The 25,759-nt window shown below is 41.7% G+C and overlaps 1 protein-coding gene and 2 long non-coding RNA genes across 3 annotated transcripts in view; 1 reads left to right on the plus strand and 2 right to left on the minus strand.

Annotated features, from left to right (window-relative positions):
* Positions 1-5,095, minus strand: part of Lrrc1 (leucine rich repeat containing 1) — a 112,482-nt gene extending 107,387 nt beyond the window's left edge. Inside the window, exon 1 of the mRNA XM_063253823.1 lies at positions 4,803-5,095. Within this exon, the coding sequence (XP_063109893.1) occupies positions 4,803-4,961 (159 nt within the window). The 5' untranslated portion in view covers positions 4,962-5,095. The remainder of the gene's footprint in view (positions 1-4,802) is intronic.
* Positions 5,096-5,303: 208 nt separating this feature from the next.
* LOC106026915 (uncharacterized) lies at positions 5,304-6,307 on the plus strand. The gene is made up of 2 exons (XR_001200513.3): positions 5,304-5,935; positions 6,137-6,307. It is a non-coding gene; the product is annotated as an uncharacterized LOC106026915 (long non-coding RNA).
* A 3,937-nt stretch (positions 6,308-10,244) lies between these two features.
* LOC111755815 (uncharacterized) lies at positions 10,245-18,830 on the minus strand. The gene is made up of 3 exons (XR_002790368.2): positions 18,545-18,830; positions 11,904-11,985; positions 10,245-10,591 (listed from the first exon to the last, which is right to left on the minus strand). It is a non-coding gene; the product is annotated as an uncharacterized LOC111755815 (long non-coding RNA).
* Positions 18,831-25,759: the final 6,929 nt, after the last annotated feature.

The following is a 25,759-nucleotide window of genomic DNA, read 5'->3' on the forward strand; positions in this document are numbered from 1 at the left end:
CCCCTGCCTACAGGACACAGCTCAACTCCTTGGCAAATCCAGTGAGGCCCCACTCTGTTCTGGCACTGTGGAGCCACTGTGCCTCTAAGCCGCCGGCACCCCAGGATCTGGACTGTGGAGAAACAGCGGGCTGCTCCCCTCCCATCAGTTTGAACAGCACCACCTCTATCTCCAGCCTTCCCTCAGCTCCCTGGAGCATGAAAACCTTAAAACTGCCATACCTTCTGCAAGGCTCCTCCGAGTGTCCTCCTTCCAGCTGGCCTCGGGGGTCAGTGGACTCACAGAGGGCCCACGATGCTGAGGTGAACGCATATTTTTTACACGTTCCCTCAAGAGCCAACTCCACAAGACCATGTTGAGTCAATAAACCTTGTACGTGATTTTCTTAAGCCCTCACTTCTACATGCACACAACTGAAATTCTAATGGTGAAAATGTGTTATTAAGAGAAATTACTTATGTAAAGCACTAAATACACTGCTTGGAACCCAGTAAAATCTCATTAAGTGTTGGCTATTATAATTATATCAGATACTCATGAAATGCTTCTTAATCAAAGAGCCTCTAATCTCTATTAACCTGGGGCAAATTACAACCTCACTTAGCTCTGTTTTTGCACCTCTAACTTCAGGGAATGAGCAGTATTGGGGAGGTAGAGAGAGCCAACACAGAAAACAATCAGAAAGCAATTAAGTGCTAAATGATGTAGTAATGACAGGATGTCTGAGAAGTGAAAACTGCTTCCCTAACTTGAGAAATGTGTGGGACAGTAACTACATTTCCCCTATCATCATTACTACAAGGTCAAGATGCCCAAACACAAAACTAAAAAGGTGTCCCCTATGCTTCACACCTTACAAAGACATAAGGTAAAATAATAGTTAAAACCTCACTTAAAAATAACAGAGAGAGAGAAAGCTGGACATCAATTAACATGAGAGATGCCAGGGAGTAAGTCTGCAGATATTGCAGGGCTGCCCACCACGCACTCCACACACTGCTAACAGTATTCTCACTCCCCGTGGACTCCACCAAGGGCCCTGGACTCCATTCAGCACCCCACCCCCTTTCTAACAACATGCCCCAGGATCACTGCTCACTCAGCCTCCCATCGTTCTGACTCTATAGAGCAGATCTTTCCTGCCCCAGCAGCGAGACACAACTGAAGGAGCACCACAGAGTGACCGGCAACAAAATTCATATGGTTCTGCTCACGTCTAAGGCCCTCTGCGTGTTACAGAACTTACCATTATTACTAAAACTCTGGCTTAAAACACCTTAAGTGGCCAGGAAAGTATCTTTAAATTTCAGCTTAAGAAATGCAGTTTTATAATAAAAACTTCTTGCCACAGTATTCAGAAACACCTTACTTTAGACATTCCACATCTAAAATTATGCAATGAAGCAGGGAGGTGGATCTGAATCCAGCACTTTCATTCTTTCCCCTTTAAGACAAGTCCTACAATGTCTAGGCAAAGATGACCAGCAATGGACACCAGGAGTCCAGGGGAAACCAGCCAGAAGGGACTGAGGGAGCAGGAGAAAAAAGGTGACATTAGGAGAACAGAAATGACAGGTCGCGGTGAGAAAATAGACTTATCAGAGATAGACGCATGTATCTTTGGTACAAGAGGAATGGCTGTCTTATCCCTCAGAAATGGAATCTCGAGGAAGACATGCTGGTTCCAAAAACAAGCCAGACACTGAAACAAAGCAGGGTTAAGACAAAAGAACTAACAAAAGTAGGGAAAGCTTGAAGTCACAGTCACAAAATGTGTTTGCAGTACATGAGGATAACTTCAAAGATGGCGCCCTGCACAGGTATCCTGCACAGAAGAGTGCTCAACAAAGGCTAGAGAGACAGGGCCGCTGGATTCACACACACTTTTTTTTGTTACCACCATTAGTTTCAACAAACTCATAAGTCAGCTCACTGGGAGGAATTTAAGGGTGGCTAAGAAACTGGGCAGCCTACTGATGGTCACACACATGAGAACTCAGTTTTGCACCAAGCTTCTGAGTGCTCACAACATGCAAGATGCTGTCCCAGGTTCAACCATAAACCCCTGCCCTCGTGGAGCTTGTGCTGGGGACACAGACCAGAAAGAAGCAAGTATACAGTCTGAACTTATATAAGTGCTCTAAAGGTAGGAAAAAACAATGAAGCATATAAGAAAGAATGATGGGAAGGGACAGTTATATGAGACGATGTCACCAGGAGATCAATAAGTCATCCACTGAATTCTAAGGGAAGGTGACACAGTGTAGTTCAACTTTTTTAAAGTAGGAAGGCTTGCACACTTTTGCTTTGCTGCATAAGCAGTAGAATGGTGCCAGAAAACTCACAGGAAGAGCACACGTCTGGAGGTGTTTAAGGGGTGGTGCACACTGACAAGAAAATCAACTGCACCTGAACTCAGGCACTATGGAGCATCACCATGCGGGTGGTCTTTGCTTTTCACGTTGCTTCCAACTTGAACATTAGCACTGTATCAGGAAAGGGAAAACGCTGGAGCAGGCATATGTTTCAGGGAAGAGGAGGAAGCACAGAAGGAGACCTGTCTAAGAGTTAGCAACAGTCATTCAATGTAGGAAGAGCTGTGAATTTTGCAAAATCTACTGCAGTCATAGGTCAAGGCTCTGTGCTCACAGGGGTGAGCACAACACCAGGGCACTTCAGCTCCACCATCAGGGATCCCATCGAATGCAGCTGCAGGACAGGGCAGGGGAAGGAGGCTTGGGAAAGGATGGTGAGACTGTCCCCTATTGGGGCCACGCTAATGACAACAGCTCTGCAGCCTCCTCTGAAAAGGGCAGTGTTGAGAGCTTGTCAGAAAGCTGGGCCAGCGCTGAGGACAGAGGTTCAGGGCTAGCGAGAGGCTGGACAACGAGGTAAGTGACCCTATCTAACCTGTTGACTAACCCACTGGGAAGTGTGGTACTTTCTCCACCCCACACTCTCCACATGGGGACTAAAGTCATCTGCTTCCCACAAGATTGCCAACAGCTCATGCAATCACAGGTCCTTTCATCTCTATATTCCCCGTGGCTGGCAAGAAAAAAAAAAAAAATGGCAGCTCAATAAATGTTTAACAAGGCTATGTTTTAATTATGTAAATAAAAAAGAAGGAGTAAATAACTGAAGATTTGGTATATGACAGAAACAGAATGGGCCAGACCCCTGCCCAGTGTCCAAAACAAGCTGTGGTCGGCTCATACCGGACTGAACAGGAAGCGGCCAGCAACTGCAGCTAACTGGCCACACAGCCCTGAGAGGGTTATTCCAACACTGACTCTCAATGTGTAAAATGAAGATGTTGGACCAAATGAGAGGTTGCAGACCGTTCAGCAGAAAGTGTCTGTCATTATCCTGAAGCCTGCTGTCAGGGAGAGGCTGTAGGTTTCCTTCTGGCTGTGCTTCCAAGCAAATTACAGACAGGAGAGCATCTGACTCCCATGCCAGCCACGCCACGACCTCTGAGGCCTGTCCGCGGGAGTGGCACTGCAGCAGGTGAGGTGAGACGCACTGGAGAAGAGCAGCAGGGCAGCAGAGAGCAGGAGCAGTGAGTTACACAGCTCAGAGGTGGAACAAATGGCCCAGAGAAAGACTGAATGCAACAAGTATCTGTGTCTCCAGGTGGCTGTTCATGTCTGGCATGTGCACACCCACATACCCTCCGTGAAATACATGAGGGAGAAACAGATTTCACACAACCTCAAAACTGATGAATTTAAATCCTGTTAGAGAAAATGATTACCAATAAGCAAGGCCACGTTGAGCCCCTGAAATGTTTATTTACTGCATTTACAAAGTGTTATCTGATTGCATTTTGAGCTTCTGAGAATTTACCAGTTCAGCCAGTAGAAATCCCTGACATTTCCAAAACCCATAATTTCCCATACCAAGCTAAACTCGTTCAGTGTTACCAGAAAACCCACAGATTTTGCAGCAAAGAACGAAAACTCAGTTCTACAAAGAAAATCTTCCGGCTCTGGAAAGGAATACAAAAAGCACTTAAACATTTCTAGTTGAATGACTTTTCACTCAGTCCTTAATAACCGCATTCTGAAACCCCTGGAAGGTACTCAGTTACACATTCTACATTTCAACGCCTAGAATTATGCAGCTTGAAGCACTGAGTGATCTAAATTTATGATCTAAATCAAATTTAAGAAAGCTAAAGGCCAAGCTCATGTACCTGAAATGCCTACAAGATAATAAATGCGGGAGAAAACTGGGTAGCTTTTCCTCTTCTAAGCTAAATAAAGCCTGAGGGAGGGGTACAGAGATCCCCCTGAAGATAATCTCTGCGATTATACAGAGCAGGCCATTCAATCAATCCCACACGAACTAAGGAAAGTTAATCCAAGCAGAATAACAATACTTGCAATGTTGGGGGGGAAACGCACAGTTCTGATTTCTAAAACACTGAGGCTCTGGAGAGCATTATCGATCCTTCTAAGAAGCCAGAGCATTTGACAAGTGTTTCTGGACAGTGATTGTCTGCGCTCACTACAGGACGAGCCAGGTAGGATCCCAGTCCCCAGGTCCAGCTCGCCTCGCCGCCTCCCTGCATCCACCGACTTCCTGCACACCTTGGGGTGGCCGCGCCGACTTCCTGCACCACACCTGGCTGGGAGGCTCCCTCTGTCTGCGAAGCTGGACGAGCTCGAAGTGGGAAGCAGGACTGATTAGATTCCCCGGCAGCCGGGCCCGAATCCCGGAGCGCCCGGGCCGGCCACCTGCGCCCCACCCGACCACCTGCACCCCGCCGCGGCCCGCCAGCGCCCGGCGCCGCTCACCTCGGGCAGCTCGCGGAGCTGGTTGGCGTCCAGCAGCAGCTCCTCCAGGCTGCGCGCGTAGCGGTACACCTCCTCGGGCACACACACCAGCGAGCAGTGGCGCCGGTCCAGGCTCTCCACATGACGGTTGCACCGCCACAAGGGGATGCAGTGGAACATCGCCGCCCGCGCGAGCCGGCGCCCGCCGCGGACCTGGGTCCCAGCCCGCTCGGCTCGCTCCGCCCGCGGCCGGCTGTGCGATGGTGTCGCCGGGGCTCCCGGGCCGCTCGCAGCGCGGAACCTCGGGCGGGAGCCCAGCCAGGCCCCACCCACTCCCGCCCGCCCTCGTGGCCCCGCCCACTCCACCCCTGCCGGCTCGGCCCCGCCCACCCCCACCCGACGGCCAGCGCGGCCCCGCCCACCCGCCTCTGCCTGCCGGCACGGCCCCACCCTCCTGCACGGCCCCGCCCACTCCCGCTCCTCCGACTGCCGGCCCGGCCCCGCCCACCCCGCCCACCAGCGTCGTCGTCGCGCACGGAGCCTGCGCGCCGCGGGGCCGTGCCGAGGGGCTTCCTGCGGGAGGTGCTGTCCGGAGTGGGTTTCGGCGGTCTTGGCCGGGTCACGCGTCGAACCCTTTAAGGAAGCCTCAGAGGAGGCTTGAGACAAAGACGGGGAGGCCTGAGGCAGCCGACCCGCTGTACTGTAGTCTTCCCTCCGGTCGCTCGCTCCCCTTCCCTTGACTGCGTTCCCTTCCGGGTCAGGGGCTGCCCCGGGCCCCTCGCAGCCGCGCTTCCCGCGGCGTGCCTGGCCCTACGCTTGGCGCCCCGTGGCCGTGGCCGTGTCCGCGTCCCGGCTGCAAGCTGCGGGAAGCCAAGCGTGCCGCTCCAGAGTCGGGGTGGGGACCGGCGGGTGGCAGCCCGGGACTCTGAAGACCACAGGCGCTCCCGACCAGCTCCGGGGTGAGCTTCCCAGAGGTCGGCGCCCCTGGACTCCCTGATTCCTCGCTCTCGCCGAGGCCCCAGCTCGCCCACCGCCCCTCCACCCTGGAGCAGCCACAGCGGAGACCTGGAGCCCCGAGCGTGCTCCATACCCGGCCATTTGGATCTGTCTGACCGGCTCCCTGTGTGGGCACTCATTTCAGTTCTGCCTCAGCGGTGAGGAGCGGCCTGACTACCCCAGCATTATCACCTAAACGGGGCCCCTAAACTCCTTACCATTTCATCCTTTCTTTTTTTTAGGGGAGGAGGGGAATGCCCTGGTGTGATTCTTAAAACTCCCTAGACTTTGAACCCTATCCCTCCTTCATTCTTGCGTAGGAGAAACATTTATGGCACTCCTCTCATTTTTTCTGCCAGCCTTCCTGGAAAACGGTGGTTCCTGAATGAAAGATGTCTAGAGAGAGAAACAAGTCTCCACCTTTGCAAGTTTTCGTACTGCTTTCAAAGAGCTAAATGAAGCAGAATGCAGTTTAATGTTTGTCAGAGCTAATCGCACCGGGTTATTTTGATAAATGCAGTTTAAAGACATGACTAGTCTTTTAAAAATTCCAACCTCACTAATCATTTTCCCTGTGCCTCAAAATTTTACATTTCTGTGTGCTGAGGATACTTGTGTAGCACCTCAGTCCTCAAAGAGATGGTGAGCTCTTAGCAGATACCCTCTCCCTAGCCTTACTAATCTTGAGAACTACCACAGCACAGTATGCACACTGTTTACCTGCCAGGTTTTTGGATTGACTTTAGGCAATCAATGGAAGAATTCCTGACTTAACTTCTTTCCAAAGATTGCCAACAATTAGATACAGTCTCGTAAGAGAAAAATATCAACACCTTGTCAACAATAAGGAACAAATTAACTATTTACATAGATTTAAAGGTTCCTTTCTTATAATTTCTGCTTTCTTTTCCCAAATACAAATGCTGACTCAGTTTAAACAAAAGCCTATCCAAATCAATTTCTTACTATAATTCATTCATCTTCACTATGAACTATTTTATATAGCCTTCAGAGCTGTTAGGACTCTGGCCCTGCCAATCAGGAGCTTTGTAGAATGAGACAGTTTTTTAAATCTATAAACTTCAGTTTTATTGTCTCTCAGAGGGTGACAGCCATGAGTTGTTACCAGGATTAAAATGTGTAGTACAGTGTCAAAACGCACATTCATCAAAGAAATAACCAGTGAATGGTACATAAGACAACCTCTAGCATGGCCCACAACCGTGTCATCTCCTGGTTGGTCTCTGTACCTACCATTTAATTCTCTCAGATCGATCACTTTCAGGAAACCATCTGCTGTGTGACATTGCTGGCGGTGGCTAGCAAGGAACGAGTGGTTTCTCTCCCACAGCTTTAGGAGTAGCTCAGGGGATTTTGAAAGACTTTGTTTCAGCTCCACACAAGTCTTCAAATGGACACAGCTCACTGACAGCTTTACTAAAGGAGCTCCACCCAAGACCGTCCAGCTAACTCAGCAGCTCCCCCACCTTGACCCTCAGACACTGTAATGCAGTGAATGTCTGCTGTTGTAGTTTGCTAAGAATTGGAGTAATTTATTGTACACACAGGTAAGTAATAAACGTGCATACCGGGCATTGTTCTCATAATAGCATCCAACAGTGATAGGATCTTAGCAAGGTGCATAAGGTTAAGAGAGTGATGAATGTCCAGTTCATGGTTTCTACCTTCATCACTAGTTTTTTACCAAAGTATTAGTCCAGTTAGAAACAGAAGGTGAGGGAACCACTCCATTCCCTTGATTCGACTGTAAACAACACCACCCTAGTGTTCGTGGACTCCCATGAGAGACAGATGGGACACTGCAGTCAGAGGTGTCTGGCTGCAGTGGGAGGCACCTGGAGTTAGAAGCATGTGACTTTAAATACTGGAAACCAAGTTACCACAGGTTCCTCTTCCACCTTTTACCCTCTACCCTTCCGCCTGTTCGCCATCTCATGATCTTCAATAAACGTAGCCGCTTACTGCAAGGTGTAGACTTGGCAATTCTGTCCTTGTACACAGGGACTATTTTGGCCCATTGAACTGTAACAATATGCTCCGTAGGGTTTTTTAAGTGAAAGTCCAAGAGGTGGCTGGTAAGGTAGGAGCAGAATGGAGATCCAGAAGTTTGAACATGAAAATTTTAGAGTAAAATACTACCCCCTACCCAGTAAAATGACTTAAAAAAAAAAAGACTAACATAATCTCAAGTATCATTTAAGGTTTAAGTGAACTGGAACTCATGCATTGATGGTGGGAACATAGAATAATAATTATATAAAACAAATTTTCTTATAAGCCTGTGGCTACCCAATGATACCCAGGTTATTTATACACACACACACACACACAAAGCATGTGTCCACAACAGTTTTTTATAAATGTTGATGTCAGTTTTGTTAATTCTAGCCAACACCTGGATATAATCCAAATATTCATCAACAGAAATACATTGCCTTTAAAATGTAGCATATTAAAACAATGAAGTACAACTCAAAAAGAGATGAACTACTAATATATGACTGGATGAATCTCTAAAATCACTGTATCAAGCAAAAGAAATCAGAGCAAAGAACTTTTCAGATTCTATAATTTATATAAAATTTTAGAAAATGCAAATTCATATTAAGTGACACAATCTACATCATCAGATGCATGCATTTGGGTTTGTGGAAAGAATTTAAGGGGAAACACTAATAGCAAATGGCATGAGGGAACTTTTGGGGATGTTGGAAATATAATTGCAGTAGTTAAACATATATACATTTATTAAATTCATAATACAGTACACTTACTATGGAAACCTTTTATAATGTAAAATTTATATATAAAAAATCACCAAGCATAAAGTTGTAGTCCTGTAATTCTGGCATTCCCAAAAGCTGATGCAGGAAGATTACAATTTCGAATCCAGCTTGGGCAACTTAGCAAGACCCTGACTCAAAAAATAAAAACTGTTGGGGATATAACTCAGTACAAAAGCCCTGGGTTCAAAGCTCCCCCCAACCTTAAAATTTAAAAATTAACAAATAGTATACTGCTGAATATATTTAAAGGACAGTTGTAAGTTATATTTAGGGCTAAGGGCCATGTTGTGGTAGCTGGTTAACAAGTATTTGAGTGTCCCCTATATGCTGGATACTGGATTAACTGCTAGGAAGACAAAAAACAAGACAGAACTTCTAGTCCTACTGGAACAAAGGCAGTTATCAAGGAAATTGTAAGAGGTATAGCACAATTGTAGTGAGATCCAGAGTTTTTCTTACTCTAGAAAATCTAGAAACCTGACCATCTTGTCCTGTAAAGGGTCACTGCAGTGGTTCTCTGAGGTGTTTATGTACAGACCAATTAGCAAATTAAACCTTACTATATGCACAGCAGGGCACTGGGGAAACAGCAGAATTTGCACAAGGGTCATAGCGCTCACTTGGATTTATAACTTAAACCAATTTCTCACTTAGTTTTCCAGCTGTTATTAGCAGTTCTTGTCCACTTATCTACAAAGTGAGCTGTTTGTACTGAGTGGGCTGATGCTGTGGGCCAGTAGCTATGTTGCCTATCAACAGTACCAAGGATAATAATTAACCCTGGGTTTGATTACTAGATCTTTTAATTAAGGTCTCTACCAACAGGGCAGTAGGTGAATGATACCAAGTCTCCGTCCCATATATTGACTGGAAGTCAAACTCCAGGCATCCTGCTCATAATTATTATTGTGGAGAAATTCAGACATGGTACAATGGGTTAGATAACAAGTAGTACATGAGAACATATTTTCTTGCCATTCTGTCTTTCCTGTCAGTGGTACATGAGGGTCATAAACACATACGTTTTTTCCTTTTATACCTATGATCTTGCAATATTATTTTGACTTTTCTTCCACTTACTGACTGCAAATGCCCAGTCTGCAGCCATCCAGCATGAAAAGGCAGGGCTAATTTCCATAAAGTGTGCTATATGGGTCCAGCCTTGTCATTGATGGTAAGTCTAGGAATAGGAGAGTTGACCATGTAGCATTGAACAAGGCTTCTGACATCACTGTACTATCAGAAGAGCCTGAAAAAGAAATCTCATGCCAATCTCTATCCTTTCCCATGAGAAATCCTCGGGGGGACCAATCTATGAAAGAGTAATTAAACTTGCATATAACTGTCCATGGTATGTGTCTCTGCAAGACTGCCAAGGGCCCAAATCACCTTTGAAATGAGCATGAGCTACTGGAATACAGATAGAAATGTGAGGTTTAAAATCTCCCCCAATAAGGTTACCAGCTGAGGGAATAGAAGTTAAGGTCAGTAAGGTAAATTGTCCTTTAGACAGTTGTATTTTCCAAGTCTGATCTACAGCTGACATACATGGACTAGAACCTTGCTATAGATGAGCTAAACATAAGAGGTAATACTTAGTTTCGCTTGTTCTTGTAAATGCATAAAAATATAAGGGCCCGACAGAATAGTAAATGTAGGATTTTGGATTTCTATAGACTGGAAAATTTCTAGTGGCTTGTCTGTCTAAGTTAGGGGTCTGAGCAGAGGCGGATTAGGTAGCTAAGCTCAGTACTCCTCTCCCTGAACCATAGGAATACATACTATAACTGTTAGGAGAGGAATCATTGTAAAGATAAAATTATCAGGAGATTGAACAAAACCCTGGCTGTTAAGTAGGTGACAAGCCCCAGGAATGGCCTGCTGCAGGCCTTCCCAGGATAATGACGAGGTGCTGTCAGGTACATTGCTAAATGGCTCAACGTGTTCTGCAGGGAGCTGGATTCTGGCCATGCAACAGCTCTGATGGTCATAAAGTCTGCAGATAATCTGTGGAAATATAACAATATTCTCAGCCCCGATTTATTTTTTTTTCTTTTTATTTTTAACACCATATATTCATTAGAAAAAAGGAGAGTTATGAAATATCCTCCTATCTTTCCTTAAGAAATTAGAAATAAAGACAAAATAAAATAGAAATTAATAAAGATCAGAAAACACAATCCTTTATCAAAATGCCTGCATCATTTTTCATAAAAATTAACATTTTGATTTTTACATTTCTGTAGAAATACAAAAGACTCAGAATAGTCTGAACAACTTTGATAAAGGAACAAAATCAGAGCTCCAGCCCTCCCCAATCCCATGACATCACAGAGTTACACCAATCGTGACAGAACCACATTGATACCAAGAGACACAAACCACTAAGGTACCAAAATGAAGTCCTAAAATACCCACATAGCAGACAGTTGATTTCTGGCAAAGATGCAAAAGCAATGAAGTGGAGAAAGGATTGGACCCTCAATAAACGCACTGGAACTGGCTATCCACATGCAAAAAACCTAAACCTTACAGCACATCAAAAATGTCTGAAGACATCCAGAAGTCAACTCAAAGTGGCTCACAGTGGGTTAGTTAAAGTCAAGGCAGGTGTGACCTGAGTTGTTTCCTCAGCCCCAAAAGTGATGCTGGACCATTCCAAACACCTGTTCAGAGGTCGGGCCAAACTAGAGCATGCAAGGACTTCAGAGAATGGTCCGATTCTTGTCCCCAGTGTTTCATATTCTTCATGAATAATGAACTGATTCTCTCTATTTTTCAAAAGGCTTCGTTTATTTGTGTCAGCCCATTGCTGTGGAGATTAGGATTGTTTGGCATGGCTTTGTGAGGGCTGTTTTCCCTTTCAGTTGACTGACTGACTGACTGACTATGTGGTTGTCAAAGCAGAATGCTTTTTAATGTAAATTTGTTGCTGTCTGTGTCTTTAGCTAAGATAATTTGTAAGGACCTGAGAACTATTTTTACTAAATTAAACATAGTTACAGTTTCTGGGTAGAATTGTTTATTTTTTCAAATTTTGGCTTCATGAAGGGTTTTACCTATCTTATCCCAAACTCTAATATTAAGTGTACAGGCTTTAGAGAAGGAAGAGTAGAACATAATTATTTGGTGGAGCCGTCTAAAAACTATCTTAGGTGGTACATTAATATCTACATCTGTTAATAACTGTATAAACAGTAGACTGAAATCTTTCACTTCTGCAGTTAATGAATACTTTTGGCCCATAGTTACCCTTGACAATTAGACTATAATTACTACTTTTATCTGAGCAATATAATTAGGAAACTGTTCCACTTACCTTAAAATTTGTCACACAAGGTCCAGTGGGTTGTCACCTGAATGATGGTCAATTCTTGTGCTGTGAAGGTCGTGCGTTCTGTCTACATTGAGTGCAAAATATTGTAATCCCAATATCAAATATTGTAATCCAAGTATTGTAATCCCTTTTCCAGTCTTCCTTACAATCCAAAAAGTTATAGTTGTAATCCCATTGAGACCTTATTGGAATCTCAGCAAGTTAATTCCAATCTACCACCTCCAATGCACCCCATGGCGAGAGTGGATGCCAAGACATATTCCAAGTTAAGGGCAGCCAATTGGTCGGGGCCTAAGCCTGACCCCAGTGAAGATATGCAGACAAAGGCCATGATTCAATGCCTCTCCCAGAATTTATCATCTTGTGAAGGGGGTGGCTCAGAGATGAGTGCCAGTGAGGATGGTGAGTAATTTGAGCTGGCTAGCCAGGTGGGGAAAAATAATCATTGAGGGCTGGGGATTTAGCTCAGCGGCATTAGCACCTGTCTTGCAAGCAGGCAGTCATGAGTTCGATCCCCAGTACCGATAAAAAGGAAAAAGAAAAAAAAAAAAAAAAGCGTCATTGCAATATGCAAGAAGGATGACATGTAGAAGGATCAATGTGCATAATTCAATTAAGGTAGCAATTGAATTGTTTGTAGAGGCTATTGCTTCAGTTTCTGATACATAAATTTTTTGGCCCTGGGGACTCAGCCTCATTTCCAGGCTATACCCGGCTGGGATTCCTGGAACTGACTGGCTCTGCCATGTTGCTGTGCTCATATCTTTTACAGAAGACTGTCAGAATGGCCCCAGAAACTACATATCAATACTTTGGCTGGCCTTATTTGCATTGTTTAGAGTTGAAGAGAGAAAGAAATGCCATAGCCAGCTCTGTACATACATGTTGATGGAAATAAGACTCATTTAACTAATGTTGCCGCAATTGTTCTGCAGTCAAGGAGAGGAGCCCATGAAGACTTATACAAATCACTTCTGAGGTTTTCACCCTCTCATATTCCGGCTTCCATGATCCTCCTAACTCTGAATTGTTGTGCTTCAAGCCAGTCAGACTGGCCCATACATGATTTTTGGCCTATTTGTATTGTTATGAGTAGGATGCGTGCTTGTCAGGTCATAAAAACAGAAAAATTAACCTTCTTCCAAGTGTAGGCTTCCTTTCAGTTTCAGCTTGGCTTCAGTACCCAAATATTGTTAATTTTTGTATTTCATCTGGCATCAGAATTGTTATCTCTGTAATACTGATCTTATAGTTATTTTGCAGTGTCAGGGATCAAACCCAGGGCTTTGTACATGTAAAACATATTCTTTGCCACTGAGCCACAATCCCATAATTTTTACAAATTGCAGTAATTTGTTCATTTAGCTTGACAGTATAGTATATAAGACAATATAGTATATAGGACAATAAGTATAGGGACAATATAAATTTTTGTATTACAAAGATTTTTATCTATTCTTTACTCAGAGAAGGTAAAAGTGAACAATCTGTTTCATCTGCTTTTCTATTTCTCTGAATATTTTTTATACTTTTTTATTTAAAGAGAAAAAGAAAAAACAGAAAAAGGGTACAAGTAATACAAAATTTAAAAAAAAACAGTAAGAAATCACTAGTTAATAGATTACATATTCTCCTCTTAGAAACAGTTGTTCAAGTTACAAAATTGAAGCATATAAAGTGGACTTTCAAACTGAGAGTGCAAACAGTTTTGTTCACTGATCCAAAAAAACTCAGTAATATGGTCATCTATCTTATACACTTAAACATATTTGCACTTTAGAGCACTTGCTTTGCTTTTCTTTTGTACAATGACAATTGCACATTTTGGGTTTTATTACTCCCACAGTTCTTATTACTTTTTTTGAAGAGAGTAAAACCAAATGCGACATATCAGAACAGAGTCAGTCAAATCAAAAGGATGGACATAATACATAATGTAAAAACAAAATACGTGATCAACAATGGTTACCATATTCTTGCTATTTTAAGAAGAATTGGCAGTTATAATAAAATTGAACAAAACAGTAAAGAATAAAACCAAAGCATTGGAGACATTACAGGACTTTAAAAGAAGATAATAGTCAACTGGAATGGGCTTCATAATGATTCTTATAGTCTTCACAGTTTTGCCTATACTTTCGAACTTGGTACTATCAAGCAAAGCAGAATAGGGAAAAATCAGTCCAAACAAGATGGTGAGGGCAATACAGGATTTCAAACCAAGTTAATAGGAAATCAAAGTAGGTTACTATAATGTATCCTGCTATTTTTATTTATTTTTCCCTTAAAAAGATAAAAAGAAAAAAAATAATTTTTAAAAAAGGAGGATTGAGATAAAAGAAGGCATAACAACAGAACAGCGCAGGTCAAAACATAACCATTTAAGCAAAATAGTGTTTCACCACAAGATATCCTAACAGAAAAATAGTTACCATAGTGTCTCTTTCCTTGAAATCTTTGAGTATAACTTCGTATACTGTAGCAACAAACATATCAAGACACTATAAAACCATTCAAGAGAATGACATTATTACAGGGTATTTAGGACCAATTAACAGAAAATGAACAATGGTTTCTCTATAATCTCCTTGTCTATAAAAGTTTTTACTTATATTATCATATATAATAAAATCCAATAAGATACAACCTTTTAAGACCGATAGAGACAGAAGCATACAAGTTTGATGGGACTTCAAAACAAGATGATACTAAATCAGCACTAGCTATCATGATGTCTTGTTTTCTCCAAAATAGTTGTTCCTACCATCCAATCTTCTCTGCCTCATTTCTGTTGAGCTATTTTCTGTCATTAGTTGTCAGTTTGTCTTCTTCATTTTGCTTTCTGCTCCATTCATTGTGGCCTCTCTGCCACTATTTCTGGAATCTTGGAATTTTCCTTTTTCGACTATGCTGCAGTATTCTCTGTAGAGTTGAATTAGTGATTGCAAATTCCCCTAGTTCCTCTTTATCCTGGAAGCACCTTGTTTTTCCATCAATTTCTAGGGACAGTTGTGCAGGATATATCAATCTTGGCTGGAGGTTATTATCTTTCAAAGCTTGAATTATTTCCCCCCATGCTCTTCGTAATTTGATGGTTTGTGCCGAGAAGTCTGCTGTAATTCTGATGGGTGTTCCCTTGTAAGTGATCTGTTTCTTGTCTCTGACGGCTTTTAATATTCTGTTCTTATATTGAATTTCTGGAATTTTGATTATTATATGCCTGGGTGTAGTTCTGTTTGGGTTGTAGGTGGCTGGGGTCCTGTATGCCTCCTACATCTGAATATCTTTACCTTTTGCTAAATTAGGGAAATTCTCTTGGATTTTTTCTGTGAATCGCTTTTGTAGTCCATTTGTTTGTGTCCCCACTTCTTTTATGTTCTTAATTTTTAAGTTATAGTTATAGATCCTTTTATCATCTTCTAGCCTTTGTATTGCTGCTGTTTGGTTTTTGTTGTTGTTGTTGTTGTTGTTGTTGTTGTTATTTTTAAGAAGTTTTTCATTCCATGCTCCCATATTACAAATCTGCCCTCCAGGTCAGATAATCTATCCTTAGTTCCTTTCAAGCTGTTATGCCAATTTTCGATAGAGTTTTTAGTTTCCTGGTAATCTCTTTGAACCTGCTTCATGTATTCTATGTTTTCTCTATTTTCTCCATCAAACAGTTCTCCCCTTTTTTTCTTCTTCCATTCCACCATCTGTTTTTTCTTGGGCGGTGCTTAGCATTTCTCTAACTATTCTACTTATATCTTGCTTCAGGTCATTAATAACTTCATTCCTGAACTCGTCTATGAGGCTCTGGAGATAGCGCTTTATGTCTATTGGTGCCATGTCTGATACTGCATGTTTCTCAGGATTGGGGGCCAAGGACCCTTTCTTGTTGCTCCCTCTTCCCATATTTTTTGTTCCTTTTATACAAGCGTATATAGGAGGCCCAGTTTCTTTCTTTGTCAGTTAGTTTTTTGAATTGCGCCTGCTAGGTGTTCCTGCCCACTGCAGTGTACCCGGGAGACACAGACCTGGGCAGCCTCTGCTAGGCCCACCCCTCTAGGTCAACCTACTAAAGGCTTCACTGCTAGGGTGCACCTCCAGGCGCTGGGACCTTGTTTGGGCTAGCCTACTGGGTCTTAGTCAGTGGTGTCATGCAGGTTAGGCACTCCCCACCAATCCCGCTTGAGAGGGGAATGTGTGACTGGAGTCACTGCAGCATCCTGTCCCGGCCAGCCTGCCTGGTCCCAGTATATCCTTTACTGAAGCCTCCTACTCTATGGAAGGGTCCCCGATCCGCTCACTCACCGCAGGTTGATGCAGGGCTCCCGCCCAGTCCCACTCTCAACTCCATTCACTGCTTCCCACTCTCAAAGCTTTCGCGCATCTCTCCTTGCCGTGCTGATTGGGACGCAGCAGCAGCTGCAGGAAATTCAAATCGCAGCTTCCTGTGGCACGGGCTCCAGCTTCCACGCTGAAACCTTATCCATTCCTGTTATATCACTGGGATTACGTTTCCAGTTGGTTTCTCTTTAGTTCGTTCCTGGGTCAGCACAGTATATCTTCCCTTGCTTAGGATTTCTCGCCCGGCACCATTCCTGGATTTTAAGTGCAGTTTCTCAGAGAGCCTCCAAAGCTGCTGCTATCTATCCGCCATGTTCTCCCGGAAGTCTCTATTTTTCTGAATCTTTGACTAAATGTGCTGACAATCAGTCAAATGTTGAGTAACATTTTGCCTCAGTGCAAGGGAACCAAACACTATCTGTTGCATGGAGTGGTATAAAGAATGCATGCTTTTTTGTTGAATTTTTGCATCTGCCACTACTAGGTTTGAGCTCTTAAGTAAACCATATTTAACTCCAATGCTCAGGTTCTTTATTTTCACCAACAAGATGAAAAATGCTACCTTGAGAGGGCTGTGAGAGGACTGTAGGTTAGTGTAGCAGCGGGAGCTTCCCGTACAGTAGACCAGTAGACCACTACACAGCAGGCATTAATCTATTGATGCTCCTTGCTCCATTACTAGCTCAAAGCAAAACTGCCATGAGTGTTTTCTTTGATGAGAATACATACATTATGGGATCAGCAGATGTAACATTGAAAAGTATTTCAACAGGAAAGCAATTACACTAAAGAAGCCAAATCAGAATTAACACCTGCCACTGGGTACATCTTCTCCAAGCCCCTGCCTCAGCGTTACCAGCTCCTCCAATAAAACAGGAATGAATCCAACACAGCCTGGAGAAGACCTATGAGCAGCCTGTCTTATGGTTGTGGAATGTTTCCCATGTGTGTAACACTCTACATTCAAAGAGCACTTTGGCACACATTACCTCTCTTCATTCAGTGTATTTTTTCAGTTACTTAAATAATCACAGATGCCTTTTTTATTTTTCAGCTCTGTCTACAAAAGATTTAAGAAAAATCATACAAATAAATCTCTTACTATTTTTCTCCAATTAGCCACAGCTCCCACAATATAAATTAAATCAATATATATAATGCCCTTTTCACTGCAGTCCAAGCAAGATCTGCTTATAATCAGAGAAAGAGATACCTGGAGGCAAAACTGCTCTAATGAACAATGCCATTCAAATGGCCATTAATAATAAAAGTTAACTAAAATAAGCCTGAAAACTGTCAGATTTCCCCAGACCAATTTGTACCATTCATGAAATTTTTGCAAACTTGACAAGAGAATAAGTGATCTCTTGGGCCCAGGCCAACAATGTTATGAAGCCACTGATAAAAACTTTCTCACAGTAAAAAGAAAACTGTTAACTTCCAGATTTACCATGTTTTAGAAATTCTTTCACTTTGTAAGAGTACCCAGTAGATTATTTTTCACTTCCCAAGTATATTACTAGTAAAATAAAGATCGGATCTCTTTTCTCCCTCTCTATATATATTTATATTTACTTAAATTGCCTTCACTTATACATATTTACTTCAAAGACTTCTTAGATCCCCTTGATTCTAATTCATTCTTGTTATGTTTCATTACTGAGCCACCTAACCATATCTTTATTTGCCATTTTCTTTCCACAAAATACAAGGGAGAAATCTACTCAAAGGGCATCCATTTGTTGTAAAATTATTATTTTTTAATATTAAGCTTATAGGCTTTTTATAAATTCTTCTACCACCCTAAAGAAGGTATGGGTAAAATATCAATTCTGTTGTTACAAGACTATCGGGACAAACTGAGCCGATGGTTTACATCTGACACATCACCCAAAAGTCTCTCTTTCAGAGGTGTGTCCAGGTCAGAAGAGAAGGACCCTGAAGACAGGACTGGATGAATATGCCCTTGTCCTTGGCTCTGCCCTCCTTTCTCTGCCCCTGGCGTTGTGAGGTAAGCAGCTTCCCTCCTCCAGCTCCTCCACCTTGTGATTTCTGCCTTAGAGCCAGCTAATAGTGAAGTGAACCCCTTAAACCAACATGAACCTCCGGTATTTCATCCCAGGAATAAGAAAGCCACTAATACAAGAACTCTACTGGTATGTCCTGCTTTAAGAACATTAAGCATGCATGGGGCAAGGGTATAGCTCAGTGGCACAGTGCCTGCCTGGCAAGTGTGGGGTCTGGAACTTGATTCCTGGTGCAAAAAAAAGAAAGAACATTAAGAAGGAACTTACCTAATCTTATAAATTTCAATGGGGGATAAGTCCTGCTCTCCAAGTGTTGCAGAATTTCCGAGAAACTGGGGAGACCAAGAGAACATCAATGGTGTGCCATTAGAAAAGCTCAATAGGAGGCTGGGCCCTGGACCAAAGAGTGGTCCTGTTTTATACAACCTGTGACGTCAAGCAAGCAGAGCTACAGAAGAAAACAAAGGAGGACATTCATCCCAGAGCTAGCCCCAGTCTTAGCCTCTAAGGAAAACATGATTTGCGCATCTCAGGATGTTAGGGCAGGATGCTGTGAAGCTTGTTTATAACCCCATCTGTTAGTTTTATGGACGATGCCTCCCAGGATTGCCCCTCTGAGGGCGGATTCCCTTGAGAGAGCTGCCTGAAGTGTCCCCCTTATCAGGGAGAAAGCTCAACCCACATTCCTGAGGGAGGGGCTGCCAAGGAGCTGCTTGCCTGAGCTGGGAACATTTTGCAGAGAGAGGAAGAGGCTAGGTTTCTCTCCAGAGTTTTGCATTACAAGTATTTTTTGTTTTAACAAAAGAATGTTCTGAAAGGGTAAAATGCACAGTATTTTAATGCAACTAAACTGAATTTTATTTACTAAAAATTAAGTTCAATACAATTTTGTGGGTACATTTCCAATGCACAATGCCACATATAAGCACTAGCCTTTAGTACATTATTTTTGTTTGAGACCAGCTGAACCAATGATCACCTGTAAAGAACTATTCTTTGAAAGTTCTAAGCCAATCGGAATGTGAACCCTCACTGTTATAATTTCTCTCAGACATACTGAGAATTAAAAATTAAGACATACTGAGAAATAAGAATTGTGCAAGAATTAGGGAAAATTCACATTTAAGGGTACACCTTTCGAAAATCCCCATACACATAGAATATAGGAAAAGTTCACTTAACATGCTTATTTCAGATTTTTATGTGTCATGTGATATAGAAAATAAAAACTCATATTTATAAGGAAAAACAAACCAGTCTCTTTCAGCGTATTTCCAACATGTTCAAATATGATTACCGGTACATTGGGAATACAGTGAGTTCTCAATCCTAGCTTTTCAACAAAATATCATTTAACTTCAAAGGATTTATCTTCTCACTGCCTCACTTTATCATCTCCAACCAGAGCAGATGAGAACAGGGTCCTTAACAACTCTTAAAAAGCTGATTCTTCTTCCTCAAAATATTCTGCTAAGAATACTCCCAATGTAACAACAAAAAGTCCACCATAAGTAAATTACTCTGTCAGGTTTTCATTTTATAAATGCTTTCTTTCATGATTCACACCCAGTTATCTCTATTCTTCTATTTCCATGTTTTCTTTCCCATTATCCAAAGTAGCTGTCATCATCCAGCCCATTCAGTTCAGACTGTTTATCCATCCACACTGCTGTCTCCCGTTCCTGACATACTCCTCCCTCTCTACTTTACTGAAAAAAACACAGCAGCAGCAGTTAGAAACAATCCCATAATGTCTTTGGTAAAATTGATCTGCAGTAATTCGTTCAAAAAGAAGAATTTTAAATGTCAGCTTACCATTGTTAGATGTACCATTTAAATTTCCAAGCAGGCAATATTTACTTAAAATAAGCTTAATATTTATACAATAAAAATTTGATATATTGCGTACTTAATATGTATATTTTATTACTTACATCGTATATACTTCATATAATCTTTATTTTAAACCTGAATGAAGACAAATCTCACATTTGTCCCATTTCATCACCAGACAGTTTACTGGTAACTAAAAACAGCCTAGAGAAAAGGGAAAAGGAGGTAGAAAAAGCAGAATGTCCCACTCTGGGGAGGTGGCTGGAGTCGCTTTGGAACCAGTGAACCAACTGCCCCTTGAGTGTGGGATGGGAGTGGTATTTTACCTTTCTGCATTTTGGCACTCTGGGTAGTAAGTAGGGTGTATGTGTCTCTGTAAACCAAAAAGAAGGAAGTGGAGAATTTACCAAGGAGACAACTCAATGGGAAATGGTTTTAAAGAAACAACCCAAATCAGGGAAATAGTACAGCAGGGATGGGAAGGGGAAGGCATATAAGACTCCGCAAAGCAAACCATTGCTGTCAACCATTTCTAATACACTGGGGGTTGTGCTGAAACTGTCACTGGCCCAGCCCGTTATCCAGCTTGGCAGTGTTGATACTCTTAGTGTTGAAAGGCACGACTAACTTTTCCATAAAAACTAATGAATTATGGTTGGATAGATTATTTTTTAAAAATTATAGAATCCATCTTGGCTGCTTTCTCTCTCTCATTTGCATTTCTTGCTCTGGGGAAACCAATTGCCATGCCCTGAGGCAGCATGGTACAGAGGCCATGTGAATAAACACAGGATCAGATTTCCTGTTGTCAGCTGCCACATCAGTAAACCTAGAGTGAGATTCCCACCCCTTCACCAAACCCTGAAAGAACTGTACCTCCAGTCTACACCTTGATTGGCATGGCCTGACCCGAGAGATCACTCTGAAACTACCTAGGCAAACTGTTTTCAGATCCTTAACTCGCAGAGATTTTGAGAAGGTTAAAGTTTCTTATTTTAGCTCCTAAGTTTGGGATAATATTTGAGCAGTAAATGATAACGAATACAAACCACAGCAAATACAGAACAAAGGTAAAATCCTGCATCAGGTCAATGGAAAAGTCAGAGTCAAGGTGAACAAGAGAGGGATGAAAAGCTGTTGATATCCAAGCAGAAAAGACATCAGGCACCTCACAGACATGTCCCCCACCGTAACACTAGGTATCATTTTCCTGGTGCACCCAAGTAGCCCAAGGTGCAGAAGATGCCAGTAATTTGCTCACCATTACACAACTAGTCAATAGCAAACACCACATTTTGAACTCTGAACTATCTGAATCTGACTACCTGCTTCTTCTTCAAACCTAACTGCAGTGAAAAAGGAAAGCAGATACTTCATAGCACCGATAATGAGAGAAAATGGACCTGGCTGAACCTTTCAAGCGCATGCCTAGTATTTCAGTGTGCTAAGAGCTCAGGTAGGGTATGAGCAGGGTGCTTTTGGAACACAGACAGCAATATTTCACTCTGCTTAAAGTAGCATGTGTGGCGGAGGAGAACCCTACAGAGGAAAGCACTCCAGCATTCATAGCACAGCTTCCCTGGTACTCTTGGGTTCTCGATGTGTCCTGACATCAGCTCAGATCAGCTAATGCTTGTGATCTAGACAAACTTACCTCTTGTTGCCAGGGTTTTATTTTAATCTTAATTATTAAACTAGGCCATGCATATACACTGTTTGGCACAGTTATTTATATAGTAAGCATTTAGTATATCTTTATAACTCAAAATTCTATTATTACTGTTTTTGAAATGGACTTTCTCTTCTTAAATGTGTGCCATCTATTCCCATTGGTCAAAGTGGTTTTTGAGGGGAGGAAAAATATCATAACTGAGCAATAGCAGAACGAAGGAAAAGAGAGCAGAGACTGTCAGAAAAAGTAGTAAAAACAAAAGATGTGTGTCTGTGAGATAATGATTGCGTGATGCAAATGAACAACAGAGATGGGAGGAGTCTGACATGAGGGCTCTCTGGGCAGCAAAGACTGACTTCTGATTCACAGTAACACTATATGAAAAAACATTATCAGATCCACAACTATTCCGCAAACTGACTTGCTCTTCCATTCAGCAGATGCTGAAACCCTGGTGTATCACCAGGCTCCAGGAGACAGTACTGCAAAGCTCAGAGATAACTAGATGTGCGGTGGGGATCTAACCTCACTCCTAAGGATTCACTGTGTCGCAGGCTTCACTTACTGCTGATGGGGTTTGTGGGAATGATTAGATCATGAGTTTTCTAACCTTGTCAAGAAGATTAACCCACTGATGAGTTCATTGCTGAATGAGTTGTTACAAAGGGAGGCCCAGCCAGAGGAAGTAGGAGACTCCTAGTTGGAAGCATGCCTTGGAGTGGTAGATCTTGTCCATGTGGCCCCTGCATCTCTGAGTATCTTGCCATCCCTGCTTTCTGGCTGTCATGAGAACAGTTTTCCTCTGACATGTCCTTGCACCATGATGTTTCTACCTTGCACAAGTCTAAAGCAAGGGAGCCAACATAGTATGGACTAAACCCTCTGTAATCATAAGCCAAAACAAACCTTTCCTCCTTTACACCAACTTCTCTGGTCCTTTGTCACAGTGAGACAACAAAACAAAACAACATATAATGTACGAAATAAAACTAATAAAGTACGAAGACATTTAAACTGCCATGACTTCTAGGAAAACATTAAAACAAGAACACAGAAAAATAGAAGGAGGTGTGCTGCTTTAGCTAGGGCAATAAGGAAGTCCTGGTTGGTGCTTGAAATGACGGCCCCACTCCTCCTCAGTGCCCTTCCTGTATTGAAAGAAGGAAGATGAAAGGAAACTTAAAAGTAGAAAGTAATAAACTCCCCACAAACAACCAGTATTAGCAACTGGCAACATCATTACGGACCTCTCTGAATGCATAATATAGAAAGACAGAAAACTGACAGCTATGTGAACAACATAGAAACAGAAATAAGCAGATATGAACAGAAATCACTTTATCCTACAGGTAGGATAATACTGTACATGTTTTAAAAATTCTCAGCCTAACTTACTTTCTTTTAACAAGGAAAAAACAGAAGTTCTCAAATTATTAAACCTTAGACTAATGTTTCATTACCCCCAAAATACTAATTCATAAAGGAGTCTTCTAAAAATAAAGAAAAGTAGACATTAAAGTTTTTTAAGTTTGGTGGCATTAGGGTGGTGCAGAAGAGGGATGTTATATTTTTCACATTTCGTACTGATTTGCTCTAACTGGAAAAGATTAGCGCCCTTGCCTCTCCTCCTGATTCTTTTGTTGTTTTATATTCTCTCCTGGAGCCAGAATTGATCTAGTAATGCAGGGTTACTTCTGTCATTGGCTCCCACTGGTCTCTTTGCTCTCAGTCTTAGCATTTTATACAGCAAGTAGCTTTTTAGTATGCTACAGTCCAAGAGCATGTACCCATGCCCCATCACCCAATTCACCTGCTGAACTTTTAGTCTCCAAGTTGATGGTATTGAGGGGGCCTTTGAGAATCAGTCAGTTTGTGACTCTACCCCATGAAGTCAGAAGGAAGATACTGTCAAGTGCCTTGATCTTGACTTCTAGTCTCCAAAACTGAGCAATACATTTCTGCCATTTATAAATTATCCAGGCCAAAGTATTTTATAGTAATAGCCACAGACTAAGACATGACACCTCTAAATGGAAAACAAAAGAAGATAAGACATTTCAGGGATGTCTCAATCCTGAATGGAGAAAAGACAGCTAGAAAAAATTGATATAAGGAAAACAGAAAATTAGGTTCTGTTTCTGCCATGACCATGTAAAGAATTCTATAAACCTGCTGGCATAAAACTGCTAATTTTTATATTCAAAAATATTAAAACTTCTGGAAATTGTCACAAGAGCACACAGCAGATGAAGAAACGTTTGTTCAGGAAAATCTACCAAAATACCCTGAGAGCTGCCGCAGTCAAGGCGCATATAGTAAGAGCTATTCCCTCTCCCTTTTTAGCTCAGTGATAGAAGCTCAACAGACATGCCCCAAAGCAGAGAGAGAGAGAGAGAGCACAGGCTGTCTTCCCTTGGGATCCTGTTCAGAGGGCTAGATTCTCAGGATGGGCAAGGCTTACTTTCCAGTTCATTCCTGAAGCCAGCATTATGCTTGATAACAGAAGAAAGCTGCAGGCAAATATCTCTTATGAAGATGAACGCAGAAGTCCTCCACAGAAAAGCAAAACTATAAAATACATGCAAAAAGCAATAGTATGAAAATAATTTTATATACAAAATAATTCTATTAGGGCTGGGGATTTAGCTCAGCGGCACAAGTGCCCGCCTGGCAAGGACGAGGTCATGAGTTCAATCTCTGGTACCAAAGGAAAAAAAATATATGTATGAAAAGAATTTTACATGTAAAATAGTTTAAAATTATACATATAAAAAGCAACATGTACAAAAATTATACACTATGACCAAGTGAGACTTGCTCCAGGAATGCGAGGTTTGTGTCAACATCTGAAAATTAATTAAAGTAATATACCATGTTGATAGATTAATGATCAGAGCAAAATTCAGTACTCTGTGAGAACTTAAACTAAGGATAGAGGAGAATCTTCTCATCCTGACACAGGTTGATAAAGACATCATACTTAAAGGTAAAAGATGAACGTGACCCCTGAGATCAGGAATGAGACAAAGAAATCCTTTCATCACTGAGTGCTAGAGGTTCTAACCAGGGAGATCAGGAAAAAAAAGAGATAAGGCATCCATACTGAAAAAGAAGAAATGAAACAATCTATTCAGTGTGACATTACACACATATAGATAACCCCAAGGAAAATCTATGAGAGCCAAAAAAGGAGTTGGGAGAGTTTTTGAGATACAAAAGCAATATTCAGAACTCAGTTGTGTTTCTATATCTTTGTGACAAATGATCTCAACAGATAAACAATGCCTAATAATGGAAAATACCTCCCAAACATTAAAGGCTATGCCTTCTCATTGCAGTCTGCATTCAGCAACTCTCAGTAAAGTTTGGAAGTAACAGTGAGACATTTGCAGACATGTAAAACCTCAGAAAGTGTCTTTCCTTTTTTTTTTTTAATTTACAGAGAAAAAGGAAAAAAACAGAAAAAGGGTACAAGTAATACAAAATTTTAAAAATAAACAGTAAGAAATCACTAGTTAATAGGTTACATATTCTCCTCTTAGAAATAGTTGTTCAAGTTACATTATTGAAGCATATAAAGTGGACTTTCAAACAGTGAGAGTGCAAACAGTTTTGTTCAGTGATCAAAAAAACACTCTGTAATATGGTTATCTATCTTATACACTTAAACATATATGCAGTTATAACCTTTAGAGCACTTTCTTTGCTTTTCTTTTGTACAATGACAATTACACATTTTGGGTTTTATTACTCCCACAGTTCATATTACTTTTTTTGAAGAGAGTAAAACCAAATGTGACATATCAGAACAGAGTCAGTCAAATCAAAAGGATGGACATAATACATAATGTAAAAACAAAATATAAGGTGATCAACAATGGTTATCATACTGCCTCTTGCTATTTTAAGAAGAATTGGCAGTTATAATAAAATTGAACAAAACAGTAAAGAATAAAACCAAAGCATTGGAGACATTA

Source organism: Cavia porcellus, unplaced genomic scaffold, assembly GCF_034190915.1.
Source record: "Cavia porcellus strain 051 isolate PalLab524CR breed Dunkin Hartley unplaced genomic scaffold, mCavPor4.1 scaffold_7, whole genome shotgun sequence".
Lineage (NCBI taxonomy): Eukaryota > Metazoa > Chordata > Mammalia > Rodentia > Caviidae > Cavia > Cavia porcellus.